We start from the raw sequence: 21,975 nt of genomic DNA, 5'->3' as shown, positions 1-21,975 counted from the left end.
TTTCAAAACAAACAAATGACACACAAAAGTTCAGTAAAGCATATATTTAACAAGCACTCTCTCCTGCTTATTAGGGAAAAAGAATGAAAGAAAATCATAATTCTTGACAGGAGTTATGTCTGTTTTAATAAAGGTACGAATTTTGTAAGCTGTCCACGGAATACTTGACAAAACATATGTATTAGATTTTCTTTATTTTCGATTTATCTATAGCTTGGGTTTTTTTCCTGTGCAGAAATTACATGTGCTACTAATGCCCTGCCGACTCCAGCCAATGGTCAACGGAGCAACTGCAACGGAGACAGTGTATCCTACGGCACTAGGTGTACACTATCATGTAACCGTGGTTACACACCAAGGACTCCCGTAACTAGGGTGTGTCAGAGCGACAGTAATCATCTCGGGGTGTGGTCGGCCGGGACCATCTCTTGCACAAGTGAGATTTTATAACGGGTTTTGTTTGAAAAATCAATGCTTTAAAGAACTTGAAAAAGTTAGCATTGACCATTTGACATAGCAACTGTCTCAAGTCTGAGGAATTCCAAATTAAGTGGTAACTCGTGCCTAAACAATTCATTGTGCCAGACTTTATACAAATCTTACTCGCAGATGGCTTATTGAAAAAATAAAAATAAAAAATAAAACATTTATAGCACCAAAATCATATAAAAGACAAATGCTTACAGGTGCTTTACATAAAATTCCCAATGCTCTCCCTTGCTCACACATGGTTAACAACAAAAATAAATCTCCTTTATTGACAGTAATAACTTGTCCAAGGCCCATCATGCCCAACCATGGTTCAATGAGCTGCACACGTAGTGGACAAACCAGGCCAGCTATCTCCAGTCAGCCATTTGATACATCATGCTCGTACTCCTGCAACAATGGCTACACCCGATCAGGGCCAGCTAGTCGCACCTGTTTAGTGAGTGGCTCATGGGATGGCAGCAACCCCTTATGCACAGGTAAGCCCTTTTCACTCTGTAGTTTTTATCCCCAGGGGATACAGGGGTTACGATCACGGGACTCGAGCTCTAATGTTTAAGATCTGCAGTGTTGGTTTGAGAGTCGTTAGCGAATTTTTTACGGGACTTAAAGCCAGTAGTCCCGTGCATTGTGTATCGCACGTAAAAGAGCCCAGTGCACGTATTGAAAAGAGAAAGGGTTCGCCCCGGTGTGCCTTGCGGTGGCTGCCGAATGTGCCACATTTGGGTCTCAACATTTCATGACTTCCATAACCGGTCTTTCTGTAAAAAAATGTATACAAAGCGCCTTGAGTACCTTGATGGTATATGTGCATTATATAAGACTTTGATTTTATTATTATTACTATCTTTACATTTCAGATGTTACATCACCTGTTCTGGAATGTCCAAGTGATAAAGTGTTCTTTGCTGCTGAGGGTCAGACTCGTGTCTCTATTAATTGGAATTGGGAACCAGTTGTGGTAAGTCTCCTAGATAGAGGTTAAAGGTCAAGTGGCTTAAAGGGCATGGTGTACTTTTAGTAATTACTCCTAACATTAATGACCATAACAAAATTATTTGGTAAAGAGCACTTGAGAGCTGTTGATATTATACAAATTTAGAGAAAGCGGTAGTTTTGCACCAAAAATTTGAGTTTCACAAAGGCTTTAGGCATGAAGTCTTCCTCTAGCATCTGAAAGCACACAATTCTCTCCAGTCACTTTCTTCCTTATATTCAAAACCCCAAATATCTTGACCTGTCTTAAAAAAAACTACTATCTTGACCTGTCTTATTTCTCCCAAGGCCACTGATGTTGGTCACGTTGATATAACTGCCGTTGTGGTGACCATAAACTCTGTCGCTGTCGGCGTTACTAAGCCAACCGCGTTTGATGAAGGAGTCTTCTCTATAGTCTATAGGGCAACAGACAACGCTGGCAACCAGGAGTCGTGCTCTATGCAAGTCGAGGCCAAAGGTTAGATGTTGTGATCTTTATATTTGCAAATTCTTCTTTTAAAGTATTTTATTGTTAGTTAACAAACAAAAATTATCCAATCGTTTTTGGCGCTTGCGCTGTGGATGTTGTTTGATATAAAAATAAAAAAAATAAACTGATTACACACTACTTTGCATGACATCGATTATTTTTATAAATAAAACGCTCACTGAGCGATAAACTCCAAACGGGAAATTAGTTTTCATTATTTCTCGTCAAATATGACATTTCATTCAAACAGAAATATTTAAATTGATGTTTTCTACTATCATCATCATTAGACTGTGTAAATTTTATGTAAATCTGTAATCTAAGACAAGTTTTTTTCTTACCAATTCTTTGTCTGTAGTGACAAGATGCCCTGGACTTCCAACACCTGCCAATGGGATCCTGAGTCTGGTAGCCGGGCAGGGTTCATGCAGTGACGGCCCCGTCTTTGGCTCTACATGTTCATTCACCTGCGAGACTGGTCATACTCTGTCATCAGAGGGCGCTACCCACTTGAGACGATGCATGAGAAACACTGATCAAAGTGTGGATGGATTTTGGAGTGGGTCACAGCCATATTGTGAAGGTAATTTGGAGAAGGAAATGAATGGAAGAAATAGAGAAGTTGAACTCATTGCAGATATTGTGTGTACTTTTTATAATGTGTACCTGGAAGGATAGAGGTTGATGTTGTGTTTAAAAGAGCCTTCGGAGCGCCTTGGCAGCTCAGGGCTGTATACGACTCAGGGCGATGAGAAATATTACTGGAATGTTGTTGTCCCGATGAACAGGGCACTAACAAAGTGCATTGATACATAACAATTATTTGTCATTACTTTAGTGCAGAGAAAAATATTGATGCCATTTAAACATTTTCTTTTCCTAGTCAATACCTGTTCATATCCCTCCATCACCAATGGTTACATCTTCGGTTGCCATGGTGACACTGCCACTTATGAAGACTCATGCCAGTTTCGTTGCGACGTTGGTCGAAGGACAACGAGTGGTCAACAATATCGGACGCGACAATGTCGGGCAGATGGTTCATGGAGTGGAGCTGAATTCCAGTGTACAGGTAGATAAAATTTGGGCACGAGGCACCAAGGCAATGGCACGGGGCACCAAGGCAATTGCTGTGGGTTATTTTAAAGCCTGCTAATTGAATAATGAATTTGTCTGCCAAGCAAGATTTTGCTGAGGACCAGTCGCACACAATAAAAATGACATGTAATTAGAATGGCTGGTAACCTGTAGTGTGTTTAAGCAGCTAAATGAAATTGGCGTATGTAGAGAGCCAACTGTCTGTAGCTAACCTAAGTATTGTTGTCACTTTATATGACAAGGACTATACTGTCATGGTCCCTTATATTTTCTTGACAGTTGTGGTGACGTGTCCTGGTCCCTTCTCACTGCCCGATGGATCAGTGGATCCAGCCATTTGTAGCCTGGCCCAGGCATTGCCATACAACACAGAGTGTGACTTCTCATGTGGCAACGGCTTCGTTCAACAGGGACCCTCGAGTAAGACCTGTACAGACAATGCATCTTGGGACAATGCTGGAGCTGTTACCTGTACTGGTAAGTTCAAATATAAATAAATCACAGTGGTTCAGTAGGTGTGGTAGGAGATAATGTACCTCATACTGCGAAATAGCGCCCTCTTTTGAAACATCCTCCTTATCCAGCCCATGTTCATCTCCCATATGGGGGAGAGAATCTCTGGGAAACAGGGCGGGAAACAAGACTTAAAAAGTGGTCCAGTGGTTAGATTGCAGGACTAACTATCACAAGGTTGTGGGTTTGAATTCTACAAAGCTAACCGTGGTCCAGTGGTTAGATTGCAGGACTAACTATCACAAGGTTGTGGGTTTAAATTATACACAGCTAACCCCCGGTTTCACAATGACTAGTGTGAGTATTGTCATGTAGTTATTGAATCACAATTTCTTGATTTGTGCAATTCATAATCATAGACGTTAAACCAATGTTTGTATGAGAGAGATTGGCTGTTGCCAGCTTGGGTTATATCCCCTTGTGGGAGATTGTCGAGTTGCCTTGACGGGAAGATCATCTAAAACATACTGACAAATACAAAGAAAAGAAAATGAACCATCAGGGAAACTGTTTGGGTTGAATGAAGACAAATTGACTGGAGGTGGACTTGAACTTAAGACCATTATGCCAGACTTTAGACCCTTAAGCTAAATTCTGAAGAAAACTTGAAGAGAAATAAATCCTGGTATTAAAGTTTTTTCTCACACAATTGAGTTATTTTTTCCCCAGATGAGCAGAGACCACAATTTGACGGCACCTGTCCGCAAGATCTGACAGTCAGCAGTGAGTTCAACAGGACTTCTCGTTTAGTGAACTTCGATGTTCCTTCCGCCAATGACAACTCTGGACTCGTCACCGTGAGCAAGTAGGTAGAGTGAGGGAAAGATTAAAGGTTTTAATGGCTTTGGAACATTTTAGACACATAACTGAAATAACGGGGAAGTTTTGTTTTGTTTTAACTTGGCACTTTCTCTGTTTTAAGAGAGGCCTTAAATAACTTGAGACTGATATGGCCGTCTGAGTTTGTTGATACCTCATAAACAAAATGTTCTGAAAGAAGTCACTTTCCCAACATTAATAATTTTTATTATGGTAGGCAAGGCAACGGGAGGGGACCAGGAAGCCGATTTCCAGAGGGGCGGACTATTGTGACATACATCGCCGTTGATCCAACGGGTAACTCTGATCAGTGTGATGTCATCGTCACAGTCAATGGTAAGACCAAATTTCAGGACGGTTGGTTTAAACTCATGTATCAATTTCATGAATGAGAAGTTTCAGTCTTTTATCTGAATTCAGACTTTTTACGTCGGACTTGTGAAGAAATTCAACTGATATTTTGCCCACCTATAAAGATAACCTGCTCTTTGATCTAGTGCTGGGGTCACATTGTTCCTAAAAACTCTGATGACACCCTAAAAATACCCCAACCTCCCTCGTTAGTACTGGCTACAGAATGGCTGGCTGAGTATTTATTCCACAGAAGTATCTGCAGACTGGAATGCCTAACCACTAATGACAAGGGTCACACTGTTAAATGACAAGGGTCCCCTGTTAAATGACAAGGGTCCCCTGTTAAATGACAAGGGTCCCCTGTTAACACCCTTGTTTCTTTTCCGCAAGCCACAGAATCCTACAGAACTTCTACAGAATGTTTGCAGACTGGAATGACAAGGGACACCTGTTAACGCCTTTATTTGTTTACCCCAACAGTTCACCGTTGTGAGAGACTCCTAGCCCCGACGTCAGGCTCCGTTTCCTGTAATAACCCTAGCCCCATTGCTGGCACACAATGCTCCCTGCGTTGTAATACTGGCTATACGATGAGTGGCTCGCACACCAGAACCTGCCAAGTATCGAGCGACGATACGCCATACTGGGAGGGACAGACTACTGTATGCACAAGTGAGTATTGCTAGGACACGAGTGTCTCTTATGCTTCTAGGAATTCTACTTGAAGATATGTAGATGACATTTTCTTGGCAGAGGCTGTCCCAAATCCATTAACAATGTTCCACTTATGGCCCTCTGTTCAAAACAACATCTAGAGCTTGTGCTTCTTCAGTTATTTTGAAAATGTGTTTTTCATAAGGGGTTTCAAACAGGCAGACAGAGCCTAAGCCGATGTCTAAGCTGTAGCCGTGCTTTCGAAAAGGGCTTTTAGTAAGTCAACATCCAAACATTCAAGCTCTTATATAACATTGTTTCTTGGCCTCATAATGGGTACTTAATTCAAGCAAAGTACTGAAATAGATTTTGGAGAATTTGTTGAGGTGAGTAGTATTTCATAACTTAAAAACTGTTTTACTAATGTTGTGTTATTTCTGGTGTTAATGGTTCATTTCATGGTTCACTCTTCCAGTTGTGAGATGCCCGTCCGAGACCTCTCCACCAAACTCCATCAAGTCTGGTTGTAGTAGTGATGCAGACGCAACAGAGACCTACGGGACTCAGTGCTCTTTCTATTGCCTGAATGGCTATGAAGCAGAGACAACCGATAATGGAAGATCAAGATGCCTTGCCGATGGATCCTGGTCAGGCACGGATCTCGTCTGCAATGGTACAGAGTTTTGTTACTCTAAAATCAATTTTTGTTATGTTTTCCCTTCTTGTTATTTTGCGTCTTATCACTGGATATATTATGTACAGGTAATGTTTTGATAAACATCTTCTCTGCGCCTTGAACATTTCTTAAGATTGATTTGGCGCATTATTTTTTGTATTATTATCCTCACCTGGTAATTTCCATATTCCAAAGATCATGAAAGAAAAACCCTTATCAATCCTGGGCCCAATTTCATAGAGCTACTTTTAAGCAAAACTAGCTTAGCACAACAGATTTATGCTTACCAGAATAAGGTTACTGGCACCAAGGAGCGTGTTTCATGGATGGATGCTATATAAATTGTCATTATTATTATTTTTATTATCTTTTATCCTTGAATGTGACAGAAATTGAATGCCATGCCCTTAACCCTGGATCTGGCGTTGAGGTATCCCCGTCAGTGTGCGCCTCTCAGCCCGTTTTTGGTAACAGCTGCATGTTCACCTGTACCCAGTCTGGGTTCAGGGTGGAGCCACTGGGTAGCATGATTGTGGTCTGTCAGGGGAACGGAGGATGGTCTCAAGATGTTACTCAGGTCCACTGTATCGGTAAGTAGAGAGAGGTCATCCACCAAATTTGCAAACATCATCATCATCATGGGTGACTTCCGTGCATGTACAGCGCACAGGTGTTGCTTATTGGCTACATTTTATTTGTTTTATTAATTGTTTATTTCCATTGTTGTGCATTTTAAGTGGCTTGGTGAAGCTGGTTCAATCCAATACCAACCATCCCCCGGTCATCAGAGAGTTGCTGTTGGTAGGTACACCTGAGAGCTCCACCTCCACAATAGGGTTCTGTAGGTTGGGTCTTCTTGTCCAGGAGTATTGAGAGAGGAATGTCATGCGTAGTTGCAGACGCCTGCAGTTTTGACGTAATGAAAAAGAAGTCACATCAGTTGACTTGTGCTCAACTCCTGCGAAACATTCGCTGCATTCCTGCGAAAATCATTCGCATGAAGTATGAACCAGGCTTAATCATTCGTTTTGGTGTTTGGCAAAACTCAATCGGACTTTGATTGTTTTTCCTCAGATATTGAATCTCCTCGCTTCCGTGACTGCCCATCCTTCTTGACCGTCTATACCGATCGAGGAACAACCACGGCTCAATTCAACCCACCGGTCTCTGCCACCGATAATAATGGCCAACCGACAGTGTCATGTGACCCAGGGTCTGGTCAGTACGATATCGGCAACTATCGGTTTAATTGTGTCGCCGAGGATGCTGCTGGTAACTCGGATACGTGTTCCTTCGATGTTGAAGTACTTGGTATGAATTGTTTCTTTTTTAGGTCTGGTACAAAACATTTTAAAAAAATTGCAGTCCAAAGCCTCTTCCTCTTTCACCAACAATGCCAAAAGAAATTCCCTAAAAGATTAAGCACGTTTTTAAAAGGTATATTTGCCAGTGACCAATTACAAATACACAGTTCTTTAAGAAATAAGCTTGCAGCCATCAAAGTTTAGGTTTAAAATTTACAAAAATCTCTCCCTTTTTTTTCACAGAGCGAACGTGTCATACATTGTCACCTCCACCTTTTGGGGAGTTTGTCGGTGAATGCCGAAGCGTGTATGGCAGCAAATGCCACCTGAAATGCATCGATTACTACAGACTTGTTGGCTCTAACGAGGCAACATGTGAATTTAACGGCTCAGGAACGTTCTGGGAAACTGAGGAAAGGCCTCACTGTGAATGTAAGTCATTTCTTGGGTGTTTTTTTTCTTCAGATTTGTTGATATATTTTTTTATTTGCAGTTGTGTATGGTAGGTTTACATTCACTCCATTGGTGATTTGTTTTGCTTAGAATGCTCAGAATTTCTTCTTTTGAGGATCTGATGCAATACCTCAAAATTTTGACAAACATGGACTTAGTCGGACTCGAACTTGGACAATAGAGACTCGATTACTACACTGATAGCCATCAGGAACTGATTTAACCTTTAGTTGAAGCCATACAATGGGAGATCTAGCTTTGGGGACACAATGTGGCAGCAGACTTACCAGGTAAAATCCATTGATCCATGTTCTTGGTAATGTGCGCATGCTCAGAACTACGTAAACAATGGATATTTACCTGGTATGTCTGCTGCCACCTACATGTAGCGTTCTTAAGTCTCTCATTGTCTTGGGTTCCAAAGTTTGAAGTCTTGTTCTTTTTCTTTTAGTGATTACCTGTGACACCATCTCACTGCCGGACATTGTTCATGTCACGCCATCAATCTGCAGTACTGGTACCCCGTCAACTGGTTCCATGTGCAGCTTGTACTGTTTAAATGCTCTCACCCTCATTGGGGGCGTGTCGTCGGTGTCATGTGGGGGGCAAGGTCTGTGGGATGTGGACTTGGATGAGGTGAATGTCAACTGCAAAGGTAAGGAAGACTAGACTTTCCCCCCTTAACAATCAGTAATGGCTATAAGCCTTGATTATTTTGATGCTTAATTTGTCTTTTTTTAAATAAACCTTACATATAATAGAAGATGGTTTTGCATCAGGAAAAAGATATTGTTTTTTCTCTTATGCCAATGTGGGTGGGATTCAAACCCTTGACCTTTTTTTTTCTTGACAGGATCTTAAACCAGTCGCTAGTGATCGGTAAGTGCGTGAAAATATTGACTTTTAAACTCTTGTTTTTTGTTCTAGATCAAATTCCTCCTATGCTGACCTCTTGCCCATCTTCAATCATCACTCTAAAGTCTGAGGAACCATCAGGTACCCCTGTGACCTTTGACATTCCTACAGTACGAGACAACCTACCGTCTAATACCCTGACTCTAGTGACTTCACCCTCTGATATAACCTCGCCATACCTGTTCACCCAGACTCTTACGGAGGTGTCCTATAACTTCACGGATCAAGGCGGCAATTCCGTCATTTGCAAATTCACAGTTTCTGTGTTTGGTAAGTTTCTGTTTTAGGTTTTTTTTATTGCAGGAGAAAGTTTATTTTGATAAAATTTTTTGAAATGTGGAAGGACGATTGTTCTGATACAGAGAATGTCATAGGAACTTTATTTTTTGGGGGGCAGTCCCCCTGGGTGAAAATAACTTTTTTATGACATTGAATTTAAAAAGTCTTATCAGGGAAAGGTATATATTAAATATAGTTTCACCACAATCAATCGAGCAGCTGACATTTGTGTGATTTACGTTTCAATAATGTGATCTTGATTTGGTTTCCTACAGATGATCTTGTGCCAGAGGTCGTGTTCTGCCCGGAAGACTACGAGCTCGTTGGCGAAAGCAAAATAACGAGTGTGACATGGGAGGAGCCAGTTTTCCGTGACCCCACAGGTCATGACCTTGAGGTCAACAACAACCTCGCTGAGGGAAACACTGCCCTCTTGCCGTGGGGTAGACACACGGTGGTCTACACTGCAAGCAACAACGATAACGGACAGAAGGCAGTCTGCCAGTTTACCATCAACGTTGAACGTAAGATGAACGTCTTGTATTTCGGGGAGAATTCTCTCAAAGACACCAACTATAAAAATGAAACAATTTGTATTTACTTACCATTTTTGGGATCGAAAAAAGAGTAATTGAAAAGAATCAGTGAGATATAAATTGATTGTTTTCTACCCTCAGGTGTTGGTTGTATCGAAACAAAAAACAATTGAAAAGAATCAGTGAGATATAAATTGATTGTTTTCTACCCTCAGGTGTTGGTTGTGTTCCCCTTGATCAACCCAAGAACGGTGCCCTGTCTTGCATCCCATCGGGTGATGTCTGCAGCATCTTCTGTAACGAGGGTTATGAGATCTCGCGTCCACGAGGAAGAGGAAGACGCCCTCGTGCGTCAACGCATCCAGACCAGTATGTATGCTCCTTGTCTGGAAACTGGATGCCTCACAGCAACGTGCCAGACTGCTCAAGTAAGTTCATCCAAATCGTGGTTTAATTTAATGTCACTGCTGAAGGGGAACATAAACCTGTTTTTGAGATATCGGCGAAAATTTTAAGTGGTTATTTCTACGCTGGAAGAATCCGTAATCGAAATACACAATCTGAGATGTTTCTGACAGTAACGTTTTTCAAATGCAAATTTGGCTGCGGTTGTAAAATGTTATTTACCTAGAAAAACCATTTCTCTAAAGGATTGGTTATTGGATTCGTGGGTTTGAATCCCAAACAAGTGATTTACCTGTGAACTTTTTTTCACAGAACTCGGGAAAACACAGAGTTTCCGGTTCTATAGTATGCATAAGTATAAGGGTAAAAACGCTCTGATTAGTCTTTTTTCAAGCTGTCCTTACTTAGAATGGGTTCAATGTGTCCTAACGTCTTTGGTTATGGAACTTAACTCGACCTAAGTCCTAGGATTAATTCTAAGTTAGGAAGATTTTGGTGAAAATAACAGCAGTTCTTTAACAGTTTTTTCGTTTCTTCTCAGGGCGTCGTGGCCAAACCCAACTACCCATGGACTTAATGTACTTCTCTGGAGATTGCAGGGATCAATCGACCCAAGATGCAATCGCCGAAGCCTTCATCCAAATGATTCAATCCTCACCCTACATGGACAGCTGCTCTCTGACAAATAAATGCAACATCGAGAACATCCAAGTCATCTGTGGCACAGTGGGAGGCTCATCTATAGGGGGCCGCCCTCGAATCTACCGTAGGGGCGTAGACCACCTCCTTGAGGAGGATGAGCAGAGTCCGCTTCTTAAAAAACTAGAAGATGGCACCAGGAGGCGAAGACGTGATGCGGAGGTGACTTACGCAGCATTCGTCAGCTTCAATCTGAAATTTGAAGTCAATTATGAGGCGGGGATTGAGAGCCTTGATGCAGTCATTACCACGGAGACCAAGATGAAAGAAGAAGCGGAGGTGTTGATGTCTGCGTTTGGTAATGGGACGATGGAAGCAATGAGCGTGAGCAATGTTACCTTGGAAGTGGCTGATGAAATGATGTCGTATGGAGAGTCTAAATTTACATGTGAACTGGGCTACGTGGTCAGCAATGAAACATATCACTGCAGTAAGTCCCTAGTTTTTTATAATTCTCTTAGACAAAATTTTGATCAAATAAACTTAAAAGACTATAAAAGAAGCATCGGTGGTTTAAGCCATAGTTTTGTAAAAGGCTGTCTAAACTTGCTAGAAATATAACAACTGGGTGTCCAATTTGTTCTTTTACAATACATAGTGACAGAGACATCAGGTGTTGAAATTTACAATAGGGTGTCCAAAAGACGCCCAGACATCCATCTGGTTTAAAACAATGGTGTAAGGATAAAACCAAATAAATTATTGTTTTCCCTGACTTTGCGTTTGTAGCTGCCTGCAGTTCAGGGACTTGGTACAATTCAGTCACAGATGATTGTGAGTTCTGCTCCAAGGGTAGCTATCAAGACCAACAGGCAAAGGAGGAGTGTGTGCTATGCCCCTCTGGAACTTCAACAGCTGCAGAGGGAGCCAAAACCAGCTCAATGTGTGAAGGTAAGAGGAAAAGGGATTATTTTTTTGGTAAGAGGAAAAGGGATTATTTTTTTCTAAAAAAGTCTGTACTTTTTGTCGTCGTACAACCAATGAAGAACCTTTTTTCATGGGCTTAACACGTTTTTTATGTGCAAATACCATGGTTCAGGTTTTGTTTTACTACATCACTGATCATGAATCTAATTCATGAATCTAATTCATGCTGCTCAACAATAGAAATGTCTATATGGACAAATTTACCCAAACTTAATTGCATCATAGCCTTGTGTCTGCCATATGATGATGATGTCGTAAGCTATGCTGATCCCGTTCTAAAGTCCGTAAGCCAGTTTATAGCTAGGTCCTCAGCCAGGTGGAGGGCTTCAATTACACCATCAAGGTGAGAGAGTGGGCAGTCAGCTATCATGTGGCGCAGCGTCTTGGGTCACAAAGCCGAGATGCAAGTTAGCCCCCACTTCCCTTACCCCAACATTTTGATTCACCACAGCCATCTTACATTATTTCTCTTATATTGTTTTGACAGCGGTCTGCCCAACAGGTCAATATTCAGAGACTGGTCTCGTCCCATGCTCCAAGTGTCTTCTAGGAGAGTATCAACCAGAGACTGGCAAGACGTCTTGCCTTACATGCCTTGAAGAGAAGACTACTCAAAACTTTGGGTCTCAGTCCCTCAATCAATGTCTAGGTACAAAATTCATTTTCAAGTGAAGAATGTAAGAGAATGTTTAAGAGAATTTTTTCAAAATTTGTCATATTTGTCATTATAACAGGGATGTTTTTTCTCTATTACTAACAAACCATTTTTTTTTTTAACCCCTCCCAAAAAAAGATTTTTGTAAAGATTTTTTTTCGTTTTAATAAATCTGTTTATTGTTTATAATTAAGGTCAAATTGGAAAGTTAATTCTTCACTTTCTTTTTCTTTGGTTATATTTGAACAGAGATCTGCCCTCCTGGTAGTTATTCTGAAACGGGTCTTGCACCCTGCCTTCCTTGTGAACCTCGCTATTATCAGCCAAGCAGTGGGAAGCATCACTGTATACTGTGTCCAGGGAGGAGCACCACCCTAATCACCGGATCCAGTACAGAGGAAGACTGCATCGGTAAATAACTTCAACTTCTTTTTTGGGTGTGCACAAGTTTAACAGTGCGTATGTTGAAAACAATTTGTTTTTAGATTTCTAAAACACTGTGAAGCAGCCACTAGTGGCCTCATCCATTTCCATCAGCCCAGGGATACCATTTGGTGGTTTAAACAGGAGGCAGGTTGTGATGATATGATCTGCTGTTTGTTCCACCACACCACACTTTATATGCAATGGTTTGTTAAAAATCTATTAAATTTGCTGCCAGCAGCATAATTACATGAACAGTTACATACGCAGAAGTAAAACATTACATCAATAATTTAAATTGCATTAAATCTATAACACACAAACAACGGGGATGTTTAAAAAATGGTTCGCTTAAAACGGGAGGGATTTAAAGTCAATCCAAAGGACTGCAATTAAATCTCACAAGCTGAGCTTTGGACCAAGCCCCGTCTCTATTTGTTACTCTTAAAACGTCCCAACCCAATTCGCAGACAGTTTAGCTTTGTCCTGGCCTTGAGAATCAAAACGTTCTTTATCATCATTTTGTAAACCCTTAATTTCTTTTCAGATGCTGATGAGTGTTCAAGCTCACCGTGTGGCAGTGAGGCTACCTGCATTGATCTGATTAATGGCTACCGGTGTGACTGTCCACCAGGCTATGAGGGAATGAACTGCCAAGATGATGTGGATGACTGTGAAGGTAACATGTGTGGGAATAACGCAACCTGTGTGGATGGACTAGCAACATATCAGTGTCTGTGCATTCCTGGATTTGAAGGTTAGAGAAAACATCCAAATTTTCACTAAAAATGCTTGATTTTTACTAAAGATCTGCTTGTTTTACATAAATAAATTTTGTAGCCTTGTTAAACATTTTAATATTTCTTTATGACTTTTCCTCCTTTATTCTGACATGAAAAAACATTTTGAGAAACCATTTTGTTACCAGAAGTAACTGGATGGAAGTTTTGCATTTACGAAAGATAAAAGGTTTTTTTTGTTTATCTATCATCAAGAGTTTTTTATATTTTATAACTTGAATTAAAATGATCTTTAACCCCTGCTCTCTTAGGAAAAATTAGTTAACGAAATGTTTTCACTAAGCTTGTCGTTTTGAATGTTGGTCTTTTTGGTTCAGGTCACTTTTGTGAGTTGAACATTAACGAATGTGCCGAGTCCCCATGTCTGAATGATGCTGTTTGCCAAGATGCTGTCGCTGGCTATCGTTGCCAATGTCCTGTGAACTACCATGGCACCAACTGTGAGCTGGAGATAAACAGGTGAGAAATCACTGAGGAGGTGTGTTAAATGTCACTCGGGTCCCTTGAGAAATGTTTCTATAGATGATGTGACCTATGTTTACATTCAAACTGCCCTCTGTTGACAAAACACTGTATACGTCATGTTTCGCCGAGAAAAAAGACACGTAGTCATGGTAAGATTGCGTGTACTTTCTAGCTGGCTGCCAAAACACAAAGGTTTTTTCTGGCGGTATGCATGCGAATCATGTTAATGGTTTTTGAGTGACGCCAGAGGTCACATCGTCTATAAGGTGGTGTATTTCTAGGGTATCTGCGAAACCGAGCAGGTGTATTTAACTTCATCGGTTCACTTGGAAACATTGGTAATGCAACAAAATGGACGGTATGAGAAAGAGATCTGTTAAAGTAAATAGGAGGTGTGTTAAATTTCACCTGGGTGCCTTGAGAAACGTTGTATCTGCGGAGGTGTGTTATAATTAATCTATCTCCACTCAGAATCATTTGCATTGGGAGGTCCACTGAAGAGATCTGTTAAAACTAAGGAGGTATGTTAGTTATTGCCCAGGTATCCTTGAGAAATGATAACTGTATACGGAATATGTCAGCTAAATGTATTTAACTTGATTCACTTACTTACTTGTTTGTGTTCAGCTGCTCTCCCAATCCGTGTCACAATGACGGAATTTGCGTACTCAATGAAGGAAGTTACCAGTGTTTGTGCCGGCCAGGTTTCTCTGGAATTAATTGCAGCATCAACATCAATGATTGTGCCAGCTCACCATGTCAACACGGAGCGACATGTCACGACTTAATCGCTGAGGTCTTGTGTGAGTGTCCCACAGGTTATGAAGGAGAGTTTTGCCAGACGGACATAGATCTTTGTGCCGGGTCTCCATGTCACAGCGGAGCAGACTGTATCGATCTAGGATCATCGATTATGTGCCGCTGCCCTCTACACAGATCAGGTCCTCGATGTGAAGACACGCCATGCCAGAATGGTGCTGTCTTTGTTCTGGACGAGAACATGGAGATGTATAGCTGCCGATGTGTTGCCGGGTACACTGGACGTAACTGCGAGATTGATTTTGACGAGTGTGCGTCTTCGCCGTGCTCTAACGGCGGAGTCTGTATGGAGCATCAACTCAATTCTTATATGTGTGAATGTCCTCAAGGGTTTGAAGGTAATCTTGAGAATGCAAAATTTAACATCTTACACTTCACTATAATTGCTTCTCTTCACCCAGGGGTTTAAAAGGGTACCTGCGAGGGTAGAGGTTGATATTGTGTTTAAAAAAGCCTGCGGAGCTCAGGGCTGTATACTCGCTAGAGAGCTGAGAAAGATTAAAGGAATTTTATTGGCTACGTTATTGTAAAATGCACTTATATAAGAAATAGTTACTATTGTTATTACTTAGTGCATAAAGGACCTCAACCAGTGCTTAGGGGTTGGAATGGGTGCCATTTTCACTCTTTGCACACACAAAATATCACCTGCAATTTGAGTAAACTTCATTTCTTTTATGTCTGTTGTTTTACCAGGAGACACTTGTTCGATTGACATCAATGAATGTTCCTCCAGTCCTTGTGGGATCCTCAGTATCTGTGAAGACGACGAAAATGGCTACACTTGCCACTGCGCTCCGGGCTTAACTGGTACCCACTGCGAGAACCATATTGACTACTGCGCGCCGTCCATGTGCCAGCATGGTGGAACATGCATGATTGCAGAGCTCGGTTACCAGTGTGTTTGTGCGGCAGGCTTCACTGGTGAGTAAAGATGGAGAGGGATGAATGAGAATTGAAATAAAAATGGTAGTTTAAACTTCTTTCAAACATTCAGAAACTGTGAGACTCAAACACAACATTTAATTGTTAATTCTTTTAAAACAAATATTTTGAATGAATAAAAACAAGATCACTTATCCTGTCTTGAGTTTACTGGCCTGACAGTGATTTCACTTGCCTCAGGCTGATGGTACAATGTAATATTCAAGCCCTGTTTTCTTAGCATGCTCTATTTTCCTCTTGCTATAGGTCGTGACTGTGAAATCAACATCAACGATTGTTCACCGGTACCTTGTCAAAATGGTGGAATCTGCATTGATCGAGACAATGGATTCCTTTGTTTCTGCCATACTGGATTCAGAGGGAACCAGTGTGAAGTCAACATCGATGACTGCACCCCGAGGTAAACAATAACAAAACAAGTAGAATGACTCAAGTAGAATATTAATAAACCATTCATTTTTTACCTTAAAAAAAAAACCCACCCAACTTTAATGGTTTGAAAAGAAAAGAAGCTGGAGGTCCATGACATGTTAACTTTTGAATGTTGAATTTTTAACACAGAGCCTGCCAAAACGGTGGAACCTGCATTGATGGAATTGCGCAGTTTTCTTGCATGTGCCCGGAGGGCTTCACTGGCGCCCACTGTGAGGAACCGATAAACTTTTGCCTGAGTAACCCATGCCAGAACTCTGGTGTCTGTCAGAATGGCCCCCTAGGCTACCAGTGCTCTTGCACACGAGGGTACACCGGTCTGAACTGTGAGGAAGATTTTGACTCCTGTGTTTCGTTCCCATGTATGCACAATTCTACCTGTGTAGATGACGTCATTGGCTTCATGTGTAACTGTGCACCAGGTTATGCTGGCTTCAACTGCGAGGACAATATTAATGAATGCTCAAGCAGTCCATGTGTGAATGGTGGAGTTTGTGTTGACCAAATCGGCTTCTACGTTTGTCTGTGTGTTGAGGGTTACACTGGGTCTAACTGTGAGCAGAATGTCAACGATTGCGCCACTAATGAATGTTTGAACGGAGCAGTCTGCCACGATTTGGTCAATGCCTTTGAGTGTTCCTGTCAGTCAGGATGGACGGGTAAGCCTTGTTTATTTATTCCAAAACTGCCAGGGCTCTAGTAAAAGTATGGACAAAACCAGCGCTGATTTAAAAAAGAAAAATTATGTAAGTTGCCAGACACACAAGCCTGAAGGCCACTTCATGGTGTAGGCTACAATCAACTGTGTTTCCAGGGGCTGTTGCCAATCAAGTTATCAAGTTGTAAAACAGGCACAAGGGAAACTGATTGGGTAATTTAAACAAATGGGGGGTATACAAAGTAAGAATGACTAGAGTGGGACTAGAACCAGGTAATTTCTACTGGAGCATTTTAAGGGCACCAAGGCAATGACCAGGGGGCACTGAGGCAACCGCCTTTGTTGCCTCCGTGAAGAATCAGGCCTGCATGATTGTGGCTGTGCACTTCTACCTAACGTGTTTTTTTTTTCGTTTTTTTTCTAATAATTCTTTTTTTAGGTGAGCTATGTGAGGAGAACATTGATGATTGTGAGTTAAGTCCATGCATGAATGGCGGCACATGCTCAGACTTCCTGAATGGCTACGAGTGTGGATGTCAACTTGGTTACACCGGGATAAACTGCCAGACAGAAATTAACGAGTGTCTTCAGCTCAACGTGGAGTGCCAACATGGAGCCTCTTGTTTTGACAAGGTAATCTGGTAATATGACGATTAGTTTACTCGAGTTGTTCGATTAGCCATCATGTTATACTCGTGTCTACCCCATTGTCATCAGCCGCCACCACAGACCCAGCTCAAGAGCAGGTCTCATGGCTCTGCTTGTACGGCCAAATTCTGCGCTTACGATCACCATTCTCTGCTTACTTTGCAAGTGCAGTACTTCTGTGCTAGCTGTATTAAGCGAAGAATGCCTAGTTACATGCACAAGAAAAAATTCCCTGCTAACAAATCTGTGAAATACGCTAGACGGAAGCACAGACTTCCCTGCTTCTGTAAGCGTTGATTCTTTGCTTACATTTTTACGGAAGACAGAGCCATTAAATTGAGCCTAGTTATCTTTCCCCACCATACTAAAACTAAGTACTTGTTTGTCATCACACAGGTTGCGGATTTTGAATGTTTCTGTCCGGCGGGCTATAGAGGGCGCTACTGTGAAGTGGATGTTAACGAGTGTGAATCAAATCCTTGTCAGAATGGGGGTGTGTGCGAAGACAGAGAGGCTAGATACACCTGTCGTTGCCCAACAGGTATTTCAAGCAACCAATCAATCAATTAGTCAATCAATCAATCAATTATTTGAATGTTATTTCGATCCCAGTTACGGACCTGTTATTTGTAACGGGTATTTCTTGTCTAATATTGTTTTTTTTATATAGTTTTCTATGTTTTTGTAAATTCTATATATTTTGTGAATGAATAAAGTGTTTTTTGAAAACTTCTTTTTAAAAGTCTATCAATCTATAAATTTATCAATCAATAAATCAATCAATTATTCCTTTATTTCAATTAATAACCAATCAATAATACATAAAAACTGATATTTTTATTTAAGGGCGTTATTTAGGTGGTAGGGCCTATGTAAAGTAAATTATCCACAGTATACAGACCCTGTTTAGTTTGGAGTTCAATAAATTTGTTGTTTATCGTTTCAGGCTTTGGTGGTTTACGGTGTGAGACTGAATTGAATCTTTGTGAGGATGAGCCGTGTAGTAATGATGCTACCTGCTCTCCTTATCGCGGTGGTTTCACTTGTTCTTGTGCCATTGCATACAGGTGAGTTTGCTATAATAATAACAACTATCCTATTGACCCCTTGCACGCACCTCACATGCCGCGACTGTGCCATGCTCATCACTTTGGTGGTCAGTAGGGTTACGTGTAAACGCCGCGTCGCCTAAAATGCGCACTTCACTGAATAACGCACAGTTTATTGCCCACCAGTGTGGCGGTTTCAAGATTATTCTGATGATGACATCAGGTGAATTGGGTCAATAAGCTAAAGTAGTAGACCCAGATGAGTTTCTACCTTCCGCCCAGGTAGTAGTTTAAAAATGAGGGCTGTTCTTCTCAGAACTGAGAACTCTCCCGAAAAATCTACTCCGCGGCAGTATAATAAGAATAAATTCTACCTGGCATGTAGATGCACACATGGTGTTACCGCAATCCAAATATATAGTTCTTATATAGCCCGTTTCACAGTAACCGTCTCAATCTGTTTTATCAATGACATTCCTTTAATCTTTCTCAGCTCCCCCTAGGAGTATACAACCAAGGCAAACGTAGCGCTCCAAAGCAATTTTTAAAACACAATATCAACAAAAACCTTGCAATGCAATTATGTTTTTATTTTGTTCCAGTGGTGACCTTTGTGACATTGAAATCAACGAGTGTATAAGTCAACCGTGCTACCACCAAGGAACCTGTGAAGATGAGCCTGGTGGGTACCAGTGCGTATGTCTGCCAGGCTATATGGGAGTTCATTGTGAAACAGGTAATCAACAACAAACAACTTTAAATCTGTTTTCCAGGCTATCCAAAATTGGTCAAAATTTAATTAGTAAACTAGATGGATGAAGACGTTTATCTGCAAGGCTATACGTTTATAAATGAGAATAGTATTTCTCATTTTCAGAAAATACTGCTTCGCAAATTTTTATGCTATTAAGCAAAAAATGGGTGGGTCACCAGAAGGTTTTAAAATAAACAAGTAAACTTTAAAGCAACAGAGGAAAAAAGAATTGTTAAAAAAAGATTTTCATTTTATGTAGAGATTCATAGAATTAATTCCTAGAACTGAAGACGGAATTGGCAAAAACCAGATTTTCATTTTGTAATAGTGATTCATATAATTCTTTGTTCGTTGCTTAGAATTGCCGTACGACTTTGATCTGGTGTTCAGCAATCCAACTGAGTCTGACCTCATTCAGGTCACCAATGTGACCTCTCATGACCTCGATGCCATCACTGTGTCCCTGTGGATGAGGTCAACGTCCTGCTTCGCGGAGTTCATCTTATTGAAATTGTCGTCTGCTTGGAATACTTTTGTTGACATTCGAGATCCTACGGATCTCAGTCTTAAACTACTGAGGTGAGAATAAAAGTAATCTCCTGTAATCACAAGTCATCTGGTCCCAATACAAAATGTGGGAAAGCAGGAACTCTCCAGTAATTTTTAAAAAAAGAAAAATGAAAGAGTCAGGATTAGTATTGTGTAACTTGTACCAAGTGGGTAAGTCGGGTAATGTGGATGAAATAATAAAATGCCAAAAAATAGTTAATGGTCTGACGTTACGACCCTGGCAGAGACTTTCTCGACTAGGCTAAATGATGAAATTTCAAAATGTTTTTATCTTTCTTCAGCCATGATGTCTCCGTTGATAGCCAAGATTTGTGCGACGGACGCTGGCACAATCTGGTATTAACCCTCAACGCTGCAAACCAGGACTGGAAGATCTACATTGATAAATCGCTGTCAGCAGAGGGCGGTATTGCAAGCCCTCTAACTAGCTTCCCAAGCGGGTTGACCCTCTCGATGGGACCATCAGAAACATGGACTGGTGCCAATAGCGTTGAGATAGAGCTTGGTAATGTAAACATATGGAGGAATGCGCTGGATGAAGTCGAGGTTCAAGATCTGGCATTGTACTGTGTGCCTTTTTCACCCGGTGACGTGTTTGCTTGGGGTCAAGTTGAGACATTACCAGGGGCGACCATTAGTCAGCTATTGTCAGTGCCGTCAGTTTGTGATGGTGAGTCAATTCAGACCATTGCAGGGATGTGATTTCTCCATTTTAAACTGAAAATCGTTTTTTTTTTTTTTAATCCCCACTGTACCACACGATTGAGAACAGTGATAAAGAGTCGGGCCAGTAAAACTCACAACAGGACAAACCCTATGGTCTCATGTTTTCAATGGGAGACTTTCTGGGATGATAGGGGGCAGCAGACTTACCGGGTAAATCCATTGTCCTCAGAATTATGCGCATGTTCAGAACTATGTAAACAATGGAAATTTACGCAGTAGGTCTTCTACGGCCACCTAGCGTTGGGATCTCATCCTGCAAACGGAAAACTGACTAAGGTAAATTTATACCAATTTCAGGCAAACAAAACTTCTTTCATTTATGGTAATTTGTTGCTATTTGTCTTTGCTCTAGATTATGACGAATGTTCAAGCAGTCCCTGTGTATCAGGCAGTACCTGTGAAGATAAGATTGGCTCCTACAACTGTCACTGTGCCGTGGGATGGGATGGAGACCGTTGCCAGATCATGACAGACTTTTGTCTTATTCAAGAATGTTTGAATGGAGGGACTTGTATGGCTAGTCTACTTTCATTTAGCTGTGTATGCCGGGATGGGTATACTGGAACCGCCTGTGAAACTGAAATTAGTAAGTGACAAAAACAACAAAATATTTTAGGTTTTTTTTCTTCCGTTTTTCTTTTTCATTTCATTCATTTAATTTCAATACTTCTATTTTTAATATGATTTAAATATGTTAGGAATCAAAGCCTGAAATTTTAAAACGTTTTAATCAATCATTTAACAAGCAATATTCAACTTTATCTGATGGTATTGATTGACCACTTAACCATGGTGAAATTTCATGGCACTGCTTAATACTGAGGTAGGGACTGAAAACTCAACCCACATAGTGCCCCTCTGGCGTGGTTCGAACCGGGGTCCTGGAGATGAAAGGTAAGGATAGAGACTCCTATCACAAACCTGACCACTTAGCTCGTGAAATCGAACCCTAGACTGAAAAGGCCATGTTACACGAGGCAATTTACAGGCAACCAGTTCCAGGCAACCAGTTCCAGGCAACCAGTTCCAGGCAACCAGTTCCAGGCAACCAGTTCCAGGCAATCTTAAAGAAGAGAATCCATTTACATTTGAATGTTAAAATATTTTTCTTTGGGACTGTAAGACATTGTTTGAAAAGTTACTCATGTGCTACCTAAGTGGTCCTGTAGCCAGCACTGCAGTTATTTTTTTTTCTCTGAGTTGCCCTAAAAAGTTGAATCGTGAGACAAGACCATTATAGTCACCATCTTCTAATCATTTTGCTTGCAGTAAATGGCCAGTGGAGTCAATGGATTCCTTGGACTGAGTGTTCACAATCTTGCGGTTCAGGAAGACGGTTCAGATCACGAACATGTGATAATCCCAGCCCAGAGAATGGTGGGGAACGCTGCCAAGGAACTAACGTACAAGCCGAAACATGCAACGAGGAAATGTGCCCAAGT

General features: G+C 41.1%; 1 protein-coding gene across 2 annotated transcripts in view; it reads left to right on the top strand.

Moving 5' to 3' along the window:
• The window catches only part of LOC139953221 (uncharacterized), a 42,072-nt gene that overhangs the window by 13,477 nt on the left and 6,620 nt on the right, over positions 1–21,975 (top strand). For both annotated transcript variants that reach the window (XM_071952682.1, XM_071952681.1), the window contains exons 11-46: positions 236–436; positions 765–968; positions 1,350–1,450; positions 1,774–1,945; positions 2,316–2,540; positions 2,841–3,029; positions 3,335–3,532; positions 4,238–4,373; positions 4,605–4,723; positions 5,222–5,413; positions 5,871–6,068; positions 6,461–6,661; positions 7,146–7,382; positions 7,619–7,807; positions 8,280–8,483; positions 8,756–9,013; positions 9,298–9,546; positions 9,774–9,986; positions 10,505–11,092; positions 11,392–11,553; positions 12,077–12,238; positions 12,494–12,655; positions 13,215–13,424; positions 13,785–13,926; positions 14,560–15,089; positions 15,448–15,675; positions 15,943–16,096; positions 16,258–16,787; positions 17,226–17,419; positions 17,831–17,975; positions 18,381–18,501; positions 19,086–19,219; positions 19,597–19,816; positions 20,089–20,477; positions 20,886–21,119; positions 21,803–21,973. In XM_071952682.1, coding sequence (XP_071808783.1) covers positions 236–436; positions 765–968; positions 1,350–1,450; positions 1,774–1,945; positions 2,316–2,540; positions 2,841–3,029; positions 3,335–3,532; positions 4,238–4,373; positions 4,605–4,723; positions 5,222–5,413; positions 5,871–6,068; positions 6,461–6,661; positions 7,146–7,382; positions 7,619–7,807; positions 8,280–8,483; positions 8,756–9,013; positions 9,298–9,546; positions 9,774–9,986; positions 10,505–11,092; positions 11,392–11,553; positions 12,077–12,238; positions 12,494–12,655; positions 13,215–13,424; positions 13,785–13,926; positions 14,560–15,089; positions 15,448–15,675; positions 15,943–16,096; positions 16,258–16,787; positions 17,226–17,419; positions 17,831–17,975; positions 18,381–18,501; positions 19,086–19,219; positions 19,597–19,816; positions 20,089–20,477; positions 20,886–21,119; positions 21,803–21,973 — 7,962 coding nt within the window. The remainder of the gene's footprint in view (positions 1–235; positions 437–764; positions 969–1,349; positions 1,451–1,773; positions 1,946–2,315; positions 2,541–2,840; positions 3,030–3,334; positions 3,533–4,237; positions 4,374–4,604; positions 4,724–5,221; positions 5,414–5,870; positions 6,069–6,460; positions 6,662–7,145; positions 7,383–7,618; positions 7,808–8,279; positions 8,484–8,755; positions 9,014–9,297; positions 9,547–9,773; positions 9,987–10,504; positions 11,093–11,391; positions 11,554–12,076; positions 12,239–12,493; positions 12,656–13,214; positions 13,425–13,784; positions 13,927–14,559; positions 15,090–15,447; positions 15,676–15,942; positions 16,097–16,257; positions 16,788–17,225; positions 17,420–17,830; positions 17,976–18,380; positions 18,502–19,085; positions 19,220–19,596; positions 19,817–20,088; positions 20,478–20,885; positions 21,120–21,802; positions 21,974–21,975) is intronic.

The sequence above is a fragment of the Asterias amurensis genome, chromosome 21 (genome assembly GCF_032118995.1).
Source record: "Asterias amurensis chromosome 21, ASM3211899v1".
Classification (NCBI taxonomy): domain Eukaryota; kingdom Metazoa; phylum Echinodermata; class Asteroidea; order Forcipulatida; family Asteriidae; genus Asterias; species Asterias amurensis.
The sequence above is the reverse complement of the archived record's forward strand: the minus strand, read 5'-3'. Positions and strand labels throughout refer to the sequence as shown.